The sequence below is a fragment of the Ascidia mentula genome, chromosome 7 (genome assembly GCF_947561715.1).
Source record: "Ascidia mentula chromosome 7, kaAscMent1.1, whole genome shotgun sequence".
Lineage (NCBI taxonomy): Eukaryota > Metazoa > Chordata > Ascidiacea > Phlebobranchia > Ascidiidae > Ascidia > Ascidia mentula.
In genome coordinates, this window is record NC_138572.1 from 2916156 (window position 1) to 2932231 (window position 16076).

The window sequence follows — 16076 nt, forward strand, 5'->3', positions numbered from 1 at the left end:
CAAAAACGCTGCAACACACCTATCCAAAAAGTGATCGCGTTTGTGATCTTAGACTTCAAGAATACTTTGAAATATGAATGTGCTTAAAATATTTTAAAATTTTGCAGAAAGAAAGCCATATTTGTAATTCCAGTGACTTGGCAGAGGATCAAAACTTGAGGGTAACCAGAAAGGCCAGTGACACGTTCTAAGTTTGGATTTCCTGGTATTGGGCAGCCGTGAGATTTCTCCTTCAACACTTGACGTTGCATCTGCTTGCAGTGGGTTTTTTGTAATATGTAAAAATCTTGTGGTTGGTCGACACAACCTTGCACACCTGCAACCAAACACGGTAACATATCTTTTCCAAAAAAGCCCTTTATGAACTACTGCTTACATGATATGAGCACTAGTGTGCCCCAGATACAGTTTACTCTTAACACATGGTCCACCGTTCTAATATGTTACAACTTCAGCCAATTTTCAAAGTGATTTGATTTATTGGTTGCAATATGAGCATACACTTATTAAATATAATTGAAGATAATAAATTCAAAGGTTGTTTTGGAATAGTCTCTATCTGGTTAGTTAGTCGACAACCGTCATTAACTGCTGCACTGATGAGACTTGATATGTCGCAATAGTGGTTCTGTGGAAAATAATTACTAAAAATTTAAAATTTACACTTTGCCAAAGCATTTCATTTTGCTTCGTGTTTATTTTTTGGGGCAACCCGAGCGCTAGCGCCACCGTGCGAGGTAAAAATCGAGAAAAATTAGACACCAATACGTTTACAAAATGTAGCGACTTAGCGCCAAATTCACAAAATACAATGTACAGTTTAAAAAATAGTTCAGATCATTGATGTACTATGATTCCACTTTGCGACCCAGAAAGTGTGTTGTGTGGCCTCCTGCAGCTTTCCAAGCCTGGGAATTTGTCGATTTGGATAATAAACTTGTGAAAGAAAAGAACGCATTAAACGACTTAATGACAATCTAATTCTTTCCAATTGCAAAAAGATCCCAATACAATCCTGTGTACACAAATTCAAGGTTGCAGAGACGTAAACTTTCAACAAGAGTTGTACAAGGTACTTCGAGTTTAAGTCCCGACGACTCTGTTTGTTTGCTAGGATGACTGTCCAAAATTACTCACAAAGGGAGTTATTCACAAAATATACAGTGGTCGGATGACGAGGAAGTTATTGTGAAGATAAATGCGAACATCTAACAGTAAACAGTTACAATCAACATACACGTAACAACAAAGAGATCAGTGTATGAACATAAGGTTGTGGAGTAGGATTATAAGGGTTTCGTTTCAACATTTATTTCTGAAATAGGCAAAATGCAGACTAACTGAGGTTTAGGTTAAAGTTTTGTCCATTCCTAGTTACCAAACTTAACTTCGCTAACAAACAATTTTATCGCTGTGAGGGTAAATGTCTCTTAGAACCATGCAATTTTTATACAGACACAGAAGTGGAGATTAATGAGCAGTTTGCATCACGCAGTTTCACTTCGAAAGTGTGTTCGAAACTGTAGTTTCTGCCAAACTTCAAAAAACAAGTTAGAGAAACCAACCATGCAAACGATCGCATTGTAGATGCGTCACATCCTTTTCCGTTGGTTAATATTTATAGATTTTCGGTTCGGTTATTCCCCTTTCGTACGTTCGCGTGACACAGTTTCGGACAACAAACCTATCTGCTTATCTCACTGAACATTACAAGACTATTTTTAGAGAAATTTACTGAAAGTTTTACCATTACACGGGGAAAACCGCAATCTATGTAAAACATTAATAAATCAGCAGGGAAATATCATTTCTATTTAAATGGCTTCCTTGCCTTGAACTAAATTCTAAAGATATTAATATATCAGAGAAATCGAGGAAGGCGAATATCTCATTAACGCAATATTGCAATTTTGGTTCCCTGATATCAGGTTTCGTAATAACTTCCTTTACGCACGACGCCCGTTAATAACCGTTTTAATTAGCGTATCCTTGCAGCGCACATGTGCAAATGGCGAACTGTCTATAACTGTATTTCACTACTGAAAGCCCCGTCCCTCAAGGGACCTCTCTGAGACACACTTCCTTGTCATACAAACCAAAATGCTTTTGACATTGTGTCAAATTCATCCGAAGTCTGACATACAAGCAATTGAAATAAAGTTTCTATGCTTCCGAGTCCAAAGCTACTATAAAGCGCAGACAGCCTGACCAAGAAAAAAGATTTTGTCCTAAACGTACTTACGTTGAAGCAGAGCCTGCGCCTTTTGTGTGCCTAGGTTTCATAGGAACGTAGATACGAGAAATGGGCGGCCAAATACACCATGAAAACCGATTGCCCCGAGCGACTGAGCGTTGCATTTCGTTCAGCAAACTTTGCTAATACACTTATAACGTCGATGCAAATCAGATTTTTGGCCGCATATCCAGGCTCATTACGCTTCTCTCGGGAATTCAACTTAGCGTAGTGCTTGGATAATACTTTGTCGATGATACACTCTTTAGTTAAATAGCACGATTTGTTTAGGGCGTTTAGATAGAAGCCTATAAACCGATGTGCTGTGAAAAAACCTTTGGGAGGCAATAGTTGTATGCAAGTCTGGTATCGGCTTTAATTTATCAGCATGTTCTTTATGAAGCATGGTTTGCTTGCCAGGCAAGGACAATTACTCATGCTTTACGCATAGCAGGCGGAGAAGCTACTGAGACAATGACATGTGGTCACGTTTTTCTTGCCAAATTTCGGTTCTTCTCGAGAGCGGAAACTTCACAGCACAGAAACGTAAGCAGGAGTTATTGCCCGCAGATAAATTCTGGTCATGCACAAAACGGTCCAGTGCATTTAAAGAGCGATGTCTCCATTGGGTCGGTTGTTAGTTACCCCCGACAGATTTTGTAATAACATGCAGTTTTAGTTTTTAATATGAGATTAAGACAAACATTCAGATGGCTGATAGAATGTCTGGTAACACTTGCAGATTTTTAATACTGCCTTTTTCGTGTGAAGATTGCTGTCGCGTATTTCAGAATGTACACAAGTTAAAAGGAATAGGATATATTTTAAAAAATATATAATTAAATGAAATTACAATTCAATGTGTTTTATTTAGATCGTGTTTAATCTTTAAATTTTGCTGTTCAGAATCATGCGCAATCCTTTAGTAATTGTCAGTATATTGTGCGCGTTACTTCGAGTAACTCGTGGGGGGTGTTTCACGTACACCGGTAAGTATTTTGCTTGCATCTCTAACTAAACGCATCATAAATAACGTTGCGCTTTATTATAAATGAATCTTTTGTACGTTAAGGGTGTCGTCTGGGCTACATGGTATTATATTCTTGTCTGTCCATCAAATGCCAACAGCTGTTCAATAAAACTGCAGACGTTGCACAGACCGCGACGTTCCGATCTTCGTTTATAACGTGCCCTGTCGGCGTAATGATATAATAGAGATTTCTACACAATGCTTTCTATAACAACTTGGTTAAACACGGCACTACGATTGGTGAATAAAAGTATACGTTTAATTGTGCCAGAAGGTTTAATAGTTTAATAGGTTAATTGAAATGAAATGAACGTTTTTAACGATTTAATCATTCAGGTAGCGCGTCCTTTTGCTTGTTGTCAATCCTGTGCTTACGTGAGCTGTTTCAAAATTTGTGGTTTGGCTAATGCCGCAACATAATACGGAGCGCCCCTGTGGCCAGGCAAACCAAACCATGCTATATGCATATTTTGCTGTTTTCCCAGAAGGCTCAACAATTTTTATTTATGATCAACATACAATTTGTTCGTTTCGTATGAATTGTTTTCGTTGCTCGTGTATGTGCAGCAGTTACATGCAAACTACCAAATTCGCATTGTGGGCCATTTGTGCTATGAATATGAATATCGTTTCGTAAATATGTGTTTCCTTATAATAATTGCAGGCGTTGGACTTAAGCCCTCAAACGTAGATGAACTCAGGGCCACCACAATCCCCCAAGTTATCACCATGAATGGTCACAGTCATTCCTGGGCTTGCGCTTGGCGCATTACCACGCCCAACCAGAATATAAAACTATTTATCAAGATTGTCACATTTAACACGGAGAGTACGTTTGATTTCCTTTTTGTAAGTATGTGGTTATATGTTAAATACATGGCGGTTATGGTTTTATATGTTACTATTTTTGACACAAACCCTACTACATTGCATCTAAATCGAAAACAGTAGCAAAAAAAGGTGAAAAAGTATTTAAAAGAACTTGTGGTTTGGTTTTAAAGCGCGACGTTTTAATACAGCTTTTCGGATTCTTGCGTAGGTGACAGATGGGAAAAATTTTGTCGGAGCTCTGCATGGCGCTCTCCCCAATGGACCCACTTTTCTCAGCAACACATCGAGTGTCCAATTGCTTTACATCACAGATGGAAGCGTTGATTCACGAGGATTTTCCCTTCAGTATCGAATTGGTATGTTAATTTATTCAACACTTCACGGCAAACGTCAACGCCATATTTTTACAAGACTTGGTAAAAAAAAAACTACAACCATTTTTTACTTTACCTGTAGTTATTTTGTGACCAGTAATTAAACTCTTTACTTCATTACAGACCACATTCATGTCCTTTTGTCTTTAGTTTATGACTAGTACTTGAAGTATGTGACAGTACATGATACTATGCGTGCCCTAACCAAATACCCTTGCTATCGCAAACAGCAACTTCGACCGATATTTCCACTTTGGCGCCGAGTCCGTGTTCCTCATTTTCAAACAAGTGTACGCCACCACAAGAAACAGCCGTCAGTCTTTATGGTGACCAATCTTCCTCCTTTAGTGCCTGCCCTTGCAACACGAATGGTATATTTCACTTTTTTCAAATGTTTTTTCTGGCTAAACCACATGCTTGATTATGTCTTATACTCTATGAGTAACATAAACCTTATTTATTGATTATTTAGTTACAGGTTTTTGTTTCTGAAGTGTTAAATCGTGTACCTTTAGGTCTTTTAACTTGTGATTCCTGTACACACGGAGTATGCAATTTACGCGGCGCATCGTACACTTGCATTTGTAATCCTCCATACACCGGAAGCAAATGCAACCAAGGTTTGTGATTAACTGAATTTCGACCAATCTTATCTCAAAGTTAATGTCGACTCCATGAAGTAGGGTGCGAAATAGTGTCATGAAGAACCAAATTGGTACAAATTTGACTGCGTAGAGAATGAAATGGTTTAAATGGATTTATAACGACTTTAGCGCATGGCTTAACATCCCTACACATTTTAATAACACAGGTACTTACAAATTCAAAACACGTTTACAAAATGTAAATTATTGCCCTAAAATTATACATGACTTAAAACAGTTTGCGTTTAAACGTGTAAAATTTGTTTTAAACCACAACTAACACATTTGTTGGTGTTTTCAGATGTAAACGAATGCCTAAATAACCCATGTATGAACAATGCCACTTGTACAGACCTGGTCGGCGATTTTCGTTGTACATGTTTGGCTGGTTATACAGGAAAAACCTGTTCCCAAGGTAAACGATTTATGCATGTTTTGCAATCCTTAGGTGAAATAGAAAAAACTCATGTAGTTTCGATGATATAATACGACTACTGTTTGTTATTACCTGTAAGAAAGTAACTTTAGGCATACTAAAGTACGTTAGTCATACTAACATCACACTATTGAAATTTATGTGTTGGTTTTATCGGGTTAATGAAACTAATGTTCAAGTATTACCTCGTTCTTAGACATAGACGAATGCTTGAGCTTACCTTGTCAAAACGGAGGTAGCTGCACGAACTTAATTAATAACTACAGCTGTTCCTGCGTGCCCGGATTCACTGGAAGGAACTGTGAATCAGGTATAATAGATAGCTTCCGCCCATTTTAAGTGGCAAGTCCTCAACACAACATTTAAAAGTAAAAAATAAATGAGAATGACAATCGACAGTTTACCATGTTTTATTTCAGATATTGACGAATGCCTAACCAATCCGTGTGAAAACAACGCAACTTGTTTAAACCAGATCAACGATTTTGGCTGTTCATGTTTGCCTGGTTACACAGGCAAAAACTGCTCCCAAGGTATGCCACGATTTTGATTTGCATGTGTTTTGGAATCCTTTAGTGATGTATAAACAACACATGTGATATTTCCAAATTATCGATTATGCAATACGACCGGTGTTTCTTAATTCATCAAAAGTAACATAAAGGACGTTAGTTATACTAACATTACACCAATAAAATGTATGTGTTGCTCAATCGGTGTGTTCAAAATTATGTTCAAATCTGATATCCTTCTTCTTAGACATTGACGAATGCTTGAGCTTACCTTGTCAAAACGGAGGTAGCTGCACGAACTTAATTAACAACTACAGCTGTGCCTGCGTTCCTGGATTCACTGGAAAGAACTGTGAATCAGGTAAAATGGATTGGTTCCGTCCACATTAACTAACAAATTTTCGAAACAACGTTTCAAAGAGAAACATAACTTTGATTTACTGACTTACAAGAAACTAAAACGTTTCGCCCTGATTTCCTATGCCTTATGAACTCATTTTGTTTAAAAGTAAAAAAATCGACAGTTTTCCGTGTTTTATTTTAGATATTGACGAATGCCTAACCAACCCGTGTGAAAACAACGCAACTTGTTCAAACCTGATCAACGATTTTAGCTGTTCATGTTTGCCTGGTTACACAGGCAAAAACTGCTCCCAAGGTATGCCACGATTTTGATTTGCATGTGTTTTGCAATCCTTTAGTGATGTGTTGACAACTCATGTATTTTTGATATTATCGGTTGGACAATACAACTAGTGTTTGTTAATTGCTTCATCAGAGTAACAAAGGAAAGTACCCGTATTGGCATTACATTAGTGAAATGTATGTGTTCCTCGATCGGTGTGTTCAAAGTTATGTTCAAATCTGATACCCTTCTTCTTAGACATAGACGAATGCTTGAGCTTACCTTGTCAAAACGGAGGTAGCTGCACGAATTTAATTAACAACTACAGCTGTTCCTGCGTTCCTGGATTCACTGGAAGGAACTGTGAATCAGGTAAAATGACTTTAAAAGATATTATCGCAAAAATTAATTAACCAGTTTTGAACTCGACGTTTAATTATTGACTTACAGTAAAAATAAATTAAAATTTGTTACCGCCTAGATACTCTACACGCATGAAATACAGTTTGTTTAAAATGAGTATAAACAGTTTTTGTTTCTTTTTCAGATATCGACGAGTGTTTAAATAACCCCTGTGAGAACAATGCAAGTTGTACAAACCTACTCAATGATTTTGGATGCACTTGTTTGGCAGGTTATACAGGAAAAAACTGTTCCCAAGGTAAAGTATGAACAAAATTACCATTTCGTGGCTATTTCTATCATTTTGGTTTGTTAGTTAACACGAAAGTCTGTGGCAGATGAAAATGTTAAAACCTAAAAACATCTTGACGCATATCGCAAAATTCTGTAACGCCATGCCTTTCAAGAGCGATGGAACCTATTGCGTCATCGCAAAGAAGCGTGCTTATTTTTTTAGGCCAGGCAAATGTTAACTCTGCGAATAAACATGTCACGTACACCAAATTCCGCACGACAACTATTTTTATTGCGATTGTTAATGATCACGATATCAGAGATTTCTGGCCGCATTTGCAATTACATTTAGGTTTACCTTGTAACACGGTGGTAAAGATTACTGAGTATTACGTCCACAAAAACATATTAACCCGAAACTGTACATGGCATGACACTCATTTTCTAGGAAATTAAGCTGACATAAACAATATATAATCAACAGGATTGTTGGTTTTTTTAGATATAAACGAATGTCTCGGAAACCCCTGTGAAAACAATGCAAGTTGCACAAATCTGTTAAATGATTTTAACTGTTCTTGTCTGGCTGGTTTTACTGGAAAAAACTGTTCCCAAAGTAAGAAACCATATTAGTTTTGACGGTAACGATTTCAGTATTAGATTGCAGTGATATACAAAGTTGCAGTTTAACAAAAGTCCACCTAACGTGATCAATATTTAACTCTCAGCATTCACTACAACATCATTTTTACAGATATTGATGAGTGTATTGGCAACCCCTGCCGTAATGGTGGGACATGCTACGATCTCATTAATCGTTACAGTTGTTCGTGTGTGCCAGGATACGATGGCAAAAACTGCACAACGCGTAAGTAACCGAAGATTATTTGTGGTTATCCTGCTTTACGGCGTGGTAGTGTTATGCTAATTCGGTACAATTAAGCGCTGCATTTGGGCCAGATTCTGAGTTTGTACTGTGCGCAAAACATGCATTTATTTCACGTTTTTATGCAAGCTTTAAGCACGTTCATCTCCATTCGCGTCAGTCCAAAGCTCAATAAAGCGTTAACATTGGCAACTCGAATTAATCACATTTATCGATCAGTATATTATTATTTTCCTTGTAAATTAATGTTCGCATTGTTCACTACCAGATATGTTTTGTACAATTAAATTTTTAACCGTTTTTTCAGCTACGGGTAGTTGTGTAAAGTGTCCACCATTTTCGACCTGTGTCCTCTCTGGCAACGACTCGACCACATTTCAATGCATTTGCAACAGCGGTTTTGAAAAGAGTTTGGATGGAACCCTATGCTTGCGTAAGTTTAACTAAGCATTGGATGTGAAAAAAATTGTATGAGATGATCAGCACTATGGCGAAGAACCTTATTGGAACATGTGTAATGCATTTGGGTTTTGCTTTGGCCAGCACGGCCAGGTGACTACCTTCCATCACATGCAACCTGTCGCAACGCATCACCTCCCAGTGCGACTGGCCTCGATCCTACAGCAGACGGCGATTCTCCGTAAGGAAATCACCTTTACATGGGCGCCTGACTCGATAACCCTTTATGGTTTTATCGGTGCCCATGCCATTTTATTTCTTTGTATATTGTTTATTTTTGAAAAATAAACATGATTTGATTTGGCCACATCTACAATCCTGTTATTTTCTTTAGCATTCTGCCAAGCCGAAAACGTTGCAAAGGGTGGCGAAGTGTTTTCCTTCCAAAGAACAAGCGTTGGACAGAGGACAATGTCATATCAAACATGCTCTTCGGGAACTGGTAAGATAATTGTCATTAGAAGCCATTCGAAATCCATATATGTACATATATGTTTATGTTTATACTTTAAAAAAAATGTTCAGATATGCTTATACTTAAAAAACTTTCTTTTTCCTTCACTTCCTTTTCGTTGGTGCTGTCATATCACTTGTTGTTTGTCACATTGGTGCCGTCATATCACGTGTTCTGTGTCACAAGGGCGTCCGAAGGCATCGGCATTGTGCAGTGTGGCTGGCAAAGGCGGAAGTAAAGCAAACTTCTCAAGCATCAACGTTGTTTCGTGCGAGCTGACCTTAAATAACCTGACAAAGGTATTACTTCTTTCCATTGTATTTCACGTTTTTAAGCCCCCTATAACATTAGGTCACTGATAAAAAAAAGTTACGTTGTAGTGAAATACAGCGCAAATAGGAAATTACCAGCTAAAGATAGGCATCTGTTTGTCTCGTAAAATGTCAGCAGAAAGCATTGGCAATAGCCTTTAAATCTGCATTTTGTTTGTGCTGATGTAGCACGGCATTATACATGTATGCACATTAGCTGTTTTATTTAAAACACATCTTGTTGATTTAAAGAAAGGAGAAAACATTACTTCGGAGTCCGTTTCCAATGTAATTAACAACATTGACGTGCTTTCATCGGGAAATCAAACTTTGAGCTCCACTGATACGACGAGCATTGTGAATGCGCTCCATTCAATAAGCTCAAGCAATTTATCAGCCATTGCGGTAAGCCAATATTGCAAAATCCAATACAATTATCCCATTAATAAACATGTCCAAGTGATTACAGGCAATACAAAGTAACATTTGCGTCAAACATGACGCAGCCATGGCAAATACTTTGCAATAACGACTTGACGATATGTGTGAAGGCTCAGGACGATTATGTTCATTAACATGGGTGTTTCTGTAGATATCACAAGATACCGTGAAAAGCACACTTGCGATCATCAACCAGGTGTCAACCTCCATACAGAAAAACACTGTCACCAGCAAACAGTAAGTTTAGTTTTTCTTTTAATAACCTGTACTTTTGGTACAAGTAACGTAACGATCAATGACGTACTGCTATTCCGCTAGGCTTCCGGTAAAAATGTACAAATGTCGGTCAATAAAAATTACGTTTAATTGTACCAGAAGGACAGATTAAAAAAATATAATATGCCTGGCAATATAGTAAGTTTAGTATTTGCCAGAAATATAGTTATCTGCCATTATATTATTAGAGCTATCACAGTTGTATCTAATATGCAAGCCATGGAGTGGATGTTGAAAATTTGAAGGCCAATCCCGGTGGAAAATAGGAAAATTCGCTTCTGCCAGTGCGCAGTTCATATAATTTTATGACAAAATTCTTTGCAGAGATGAAAATCAGAAGAAAAAGCTCGTTGCCGTGATACAAAACTTTGCCAACCACGTGACTCTGCCCGCCAATCAGACGCAACTCACCATAATAACAAAAGACATCACTGTGCAGGTATGACGGGAAGCATATACGATCTCACAATCTTTAGTGCCAATAGTCAATCAAACACATGGCATGCGTGTCACTTTGGCACGCCTTTAGTTAAAAAAAATATAAAAAAATAGTAAAATTACGCAGATATATCACATGGTGATTATTTAGAGAACTTTTTAAAGCCTCCAAAGTTTATAACATGAAAAAGGTGCTTACAAAATACTATAGGAATACCGGTCACACGTTTTTGAACGATAGTGTGTGACTCGCAACCGGATTGTACAAAATCGTCTGACACGCATCCTCATTTGACTACACATGACGTCACGCCGATCAATCAATTGTAGGTTAACAGGCCCGAGAAGAACGGAACTACTTACAACGACGTCCTCTTCTCTCATAAAACTGACAGCATTGACGTGATATTGCCAGGCAGCGTGATGAAAGAAGCCAGCAAGCAAAACAGCGAGCCACGCGTGTCATTCGTGTATCATACCTCGGCAGCGCTCTTCCCAAAAGTGTCGCAGGGCGCTAAAATTGGAGCTGTAAGTTGCATCACGTGCTGTGATTAATGGGCATTTAATTGCACTGTTCGAACAGACCATTTTGGCACCAAACAGCTAATAATGGTGCATTCCGGTGTTCAACAAAAAGCTGACTTGCAGTTATAATTCCACTCTATACACTTTACACTGGTCGCAATTTTACCAGTAGGTGGAGAAATGACCCTTTTATTTTTCTTGTTTGCAGGTTATATCGGCGAACGTAAAAAGTTACAATCCTTCGACAGTTACACAGCCCGTGAGTGTTACATTCAGTAATGTAACAGACAAGCAGGGAGAAGTACCGCTTTCCAATACCCTTACAGTAAGTACTCTCTGGCACCACCTGACCAGTCTAGTTAGAAGTAGATTTTTAAAAACCATGTATGATACGCAATCTTAAACTACTTCGCATAAAATACATCACAAATTCAATACGTTTCTGGTCACTGTTTTCAAACCCGCATATTATTATTAAAATCTTCCTTGTTAGTCTGTAGTGACGAGGACGACCTGCGTAACGAGTGATTCAACAAACGGAGCATGGACTCGCCAAAATTGTCACCACGTGAATACAGATAACGGTGTTCGTTGCGTCTGCCATGCCTTCGCCTCCTATGCTATGATTGTTGTAAGTTTTTACTCTCTGAAGGACCACACGTGTGCAATGAGGTTTTTATTTCATAAATTGCTCAACAAGACACTTATCTTTCACTATCTTTTTTCAAGAACTGTGTCAACCTTATGAGGTTACATAATGAAGCGTATTTATCAACGATTCATTTTCTTGTAGGACACACAAGTTCTTCCAAGCGCATTTGAAATGGCCATATATTCCTACATTAGCTGTGCAATATCCTCATTGGCTCTTTTGGCCACAATTATCATATATCTAAGCATAAGGTGAGTGAGATTTACGCCGTATCTGATCATTCTATCAGCAATCTATACGAATACAATTTGTTTTTCTTCTTACAGTAGCACTAATAAACATTGTCGTACTTTCTAAATTCGTTCAGTTACCCGTGCCTATTTTCGCTTCAGAGTAAAATCACAAATCAATTTCGCATTTAAAGGCATGGTTGAAATTCAAAAAGATTGTGTCCAAAAAGGTTAAGGCTATTTACTGACTGCACTGTGTATCCACACTTATGGTAGCAATACCTTGTAACCAACTTTGTGTTTGTTAAAACAGATCCCTTCGAAGTCGCAAAACTACGATATTCCTCGTAAACATATGCATCTGCCTCTTTGCTTCCAACATTGCGTTTTTGGCGGGCAGTGGCAGGATAAGCTATTTCGAGCAGTGTTATTTTGCAGCGGCTATAATACAGTACTTCCTGTTGGCGGCTTGGTTTTGGATGTCGGCAAATGCATACAACATGTACCACTTCTTAGTAAAGGTATATCTCTTACTAGCATATACTTGACCTGGTGGCAATTTATTGTTTCAAGTATACCTAACCAACAGACTAAGAAACATTTTATCATGGCATATGTTATATACAGTGCTGGTACCCTTACTGGGATATTAGCTAACTTTTCCCGAGCTTTCAAATTTCAACTTTTTTGTTTACAGGTGGTTTCGGTAAGCACGTTTATTCCAAAACTATCCATGGCGTTGTGTTACTTTCTTCCGTTGCTCATCGTCTGTATCAACATTGGCATTGGTCTTGGAAACGACATGCAAACTTACTATCCAGGTTCGCATATATTACTCTATATTCTTGAAAACTAATGTCAGGTAAAACAAATATTGATTACCCCAAACATTCCAGAAAGTTGTAAACTTTATTAAGAAAAATTTAACTGTAACTCCTAAGATATTTTCTGTAAGTGATGAACATAACAGTAACAATCTCAAAGATAGCGAATATACGCCAATTCCATGCAAAATTAACATTTAATTGTGTATAAGCAGCAGACAGATGGCCACTGTTTCGACCTAAAAGGTCTCATCAGTGCAGCTGGTGTGACTATAAGACGACTTTGCTGACCAAACGGCCAAGCAAAGACTTCCACTTTGTGGTGACTATACAATCACCGTCATCAGCTTATACACAATTCATATTGTTGGCTCCACATTGCTTAACATTTAATGTTGCACTGCAGATGACAACCTCTTCCAATCGGCCTACAAAGCAAGACACATCTGTTGGCTTCACAATTATTCGCTGTATTTCGGATTTCTTCTTCCCGTCTTCATATTATTCGTTGCCAACGTGTTCTTTTTCACGATAGTGTTCATCAACATCACCTGCAAGCGAGTGCAGGTAAATTCTATTCAGCGCAAATCAGTATACGGTATCATAAGTTTTTGTTATAAGCATTTATTGGCCAAAACTTAGGATTTGCGGCATAACACGAACAACAAAGTCGTTGAAACTATCGAAATTATCACAAACATTAAACCAACCAAACGCGACACGTAATTTCATGATTTTGTTTACAATTTAGGTCCAGTCTTCAATGGATACAAGAAAAAAGCGCCATGACCTTGTGGCCGCCGTTACCATGGCAGTTATGATGGGATTGACATGGGTGTTTGGCTTTTTCATGGTCACCACCGTTGATCCCACAGCACTTCAGATTCTTGCCTGGCTTTTTACCATATTTAACACTGCACAGGTAAAATACAAAGCGGTATTAACTGAAATTTATTACTTACTCGACGCAAAGTCACGTTAATGTGAATAAATCTGCAACTTCGTTTCAATCACCTGCAAAGATAACTTCTCCACTGCATAGTTGAGTGCAGAAAGAGGGATTTTGTGTTTATTACATTGTGTTTTTCCATTGCAGGGACTTATGATATTCATAATAAGTTGCTTGAGACAAGAGGCGGCCAGAAACGCGTGGTTGGATCCTCTCATTGCTTTCATTACATGTAAAGAGCCACCGATTCCCACAACAACAACTTTACTTACTCCAAGGCATTCGGCCAATACTACAACAACAACCTCCACCACAAAAATTTGAATTTTTATTGTGCTTCAGTGAACCGCATTTCAGTGTCAATATTTACTTATTTTCGTATGTGTGTGCTGAATATTCCCTCATTTGAACAACAGCGTAATGATATTTTTGTTTGCAATATACTTCTTTACTCACACACGCCTCGTTCGAAAGACTGTTTTTTTCATTTAAAAACAAAAAAACAATTCTCTAGAATAGTAGAAATGCAACAAAATGTAAAAACCGCATGTGTACTAACTAAAAAGAAGGACGTTATTTGCTTGTGTATACTTTCACAATGTTGGTTTGATATAACCACATTTTAGAAGCCAAAAACAACATCAGACAATTGTTTGTGGCATCACTGTCTTTGTGATACATCAAAACTGAATAATTGAAGTGTAAATGAGGCAGTAAGAATGGGCCCTGTCAAGTGTAAAGTCTTATATTGTTAAGCCCAAGTGTTAAGTCTAAATAATGATAGCTTTGCAACACTTTTAGAAGCAACACATTATTATGTTAAATCAAAAACTGGCAATCAAAAGCTTATTTTGAGAGTGATGCATTTTGAATATTTTTTTGTTTCTGTTTATTTCAAAATCAGTTACCAGGTAAAGCAACTTACATTATGCGTGAGATTTTTGAATCGACTAGCTATAAGCACAATGCAACTTGCTGATATGAGTATATCGAAGTATCTGTTTTTTTTCTGTCGCCTACAGCAATAAATGGTAACAGGATTTGCTTAAAAATTTAGCTTGGTATCATAAGGTCGTTGTAGCGGCAACGACTAATGAATATTACAACTAACAACTTTGGAATCACTAAAGTAAGCCACAACATCACAGAATTTCCAAGATATTGACAAATGCCCAAGAAATTCATGTATACGGATGACGGAACGTGTATTGATATGAAAACTTGTACTCGTTCTCCTGCGTACCCGGGCATACAGGAACTGGTAAATTTGCTAAATATGTACTGTGCCCTTTTCCGACTTGTCGGTTGTTAACCACTAAGGTTCCGGGAAAACAGACATTTAAAATAACAACTCAATCACAAAATTTAAACAGATATGTTGATTTGTAGTTGGTGATGTTACTCTTTAACTTCCATTGACTCATTCCAAACTCATTCGACATTGTGCCAGCCATTTTCCTTTATTTCCTATCGACTTCCTGGTGTGGGATGACCGCCAACGCTATCAACCTGTAATAGCTGGTCATATAGTTGCTGCACCTGCTTATGTTTTGCCTTTATTTACTATTGGAGTATCTTTACCTTGTACATGCTACGGGTTATTAACTATGAACTAAATTATACAAAATACGAGGTAATTAATTGGTTTATACACTTAAATAATTACGGAGGTAATGGTTCATAATCTCACAATCTCAGATCGTCATTTTAGTATGACAGAAGTGATGCATATCCAAACTCACTAACCTCAAAATTTTCTATTACGTAGGTGATGCAAAATGACAACATTGTTGCGACATTCACCATGATATCTTACGTATTTCCTGCATTGGTTGTAATGATAAACGTTGGCTTGATGTCCTTCATGTTGACAGGAATAAGTACACCTGAGGTAATGACTTAATCTCTTCTATAGCAGGTAACGTCTCCATAACGTGGCGCTTCACGATATTTTGCTCCACTGTGGTGTAGTTCGAAGTGGGTACAAATTTTTGTTTTGTTCATTCATCCGTTACTTTTGTTTCTGGTTGAAACAGCAGCATTTGTTCTGTCTGTCGGTACTCCTTTCAGACACACATCTGTTTATAACGCAAAGCATTTTTAAAACATTCATTATTAGTGTTTGAATAAACTGTGCTATTTCCTGGGATTCTTGATATTATTGGAATATTGAGTTTTTCAGTGGATTGTAAAACGGCCCACTTCAAATCAAATTATGTTTATTAATGCTACGTAGATGAACCCATGTGATGGTTATTGCCTTACGAAGAATCACACTCCTCGCGTTTGCGTATTTAATTGTGACACAAA

The 16076-nt window shown here is 37.7% G+C and overlaps 1 protein-coding gene across 1 annotated transcript; it reads left to right on the forward strand.

Moving 5' to 3' along the window:
- The first annotated feature begins 3105 nt into the window (after nucleotides 1-3105).
- LOC145909189 (uncharacterized) lies at nucleotides 3106-14742 on the forward strand. Its single transcript, XM_082996519.1, has 29 exons — nucleotides 3106-3222; nucleotides 3928-4112; nucleotides 4303-4450; nucleotides 4699-4839; nucleotides 4984-5088; nucleotides 5414-5527; nucleotides 5745-5858; nucleotides 5968-6081; nucleotides 6308-6421; nucleotides 6605-6718; nucleotides 6944-7057; nucleotides 7233-7346; nucleotides 7824-7937; nucleotides 8076-8189; nucleotides 8515-8640; nucleotides 9001-9108; nucleotides 9307-9419; nucleotides 9684-9836; nucleotides 10024-10109; nucleotides 10473-10587; nucleotides 10917-11114; nucleotides 11320-11436; nucleotides 11605-11742; nucleotides 11905-12014; nucleotides 12307-12514; nucleotides 12691-12814; nucleotides 13224-13384; nucleotides 13569-13739; nucleotides 13914-14742. Exons 1-29 carry the CDS (start codon nucleotides 3144-3146, stop codon nucleotides 14088-14090), a joined length of 3789 nt encoding a protein of 1262 aa, XP_082852645.1. The 5' UTR covers nucleotides 3106-3143; the 3' UTR covers nucleotides 14091-14742.
- Nucleotides 14743-16076: the final 1334 nt, after the last annotated feature.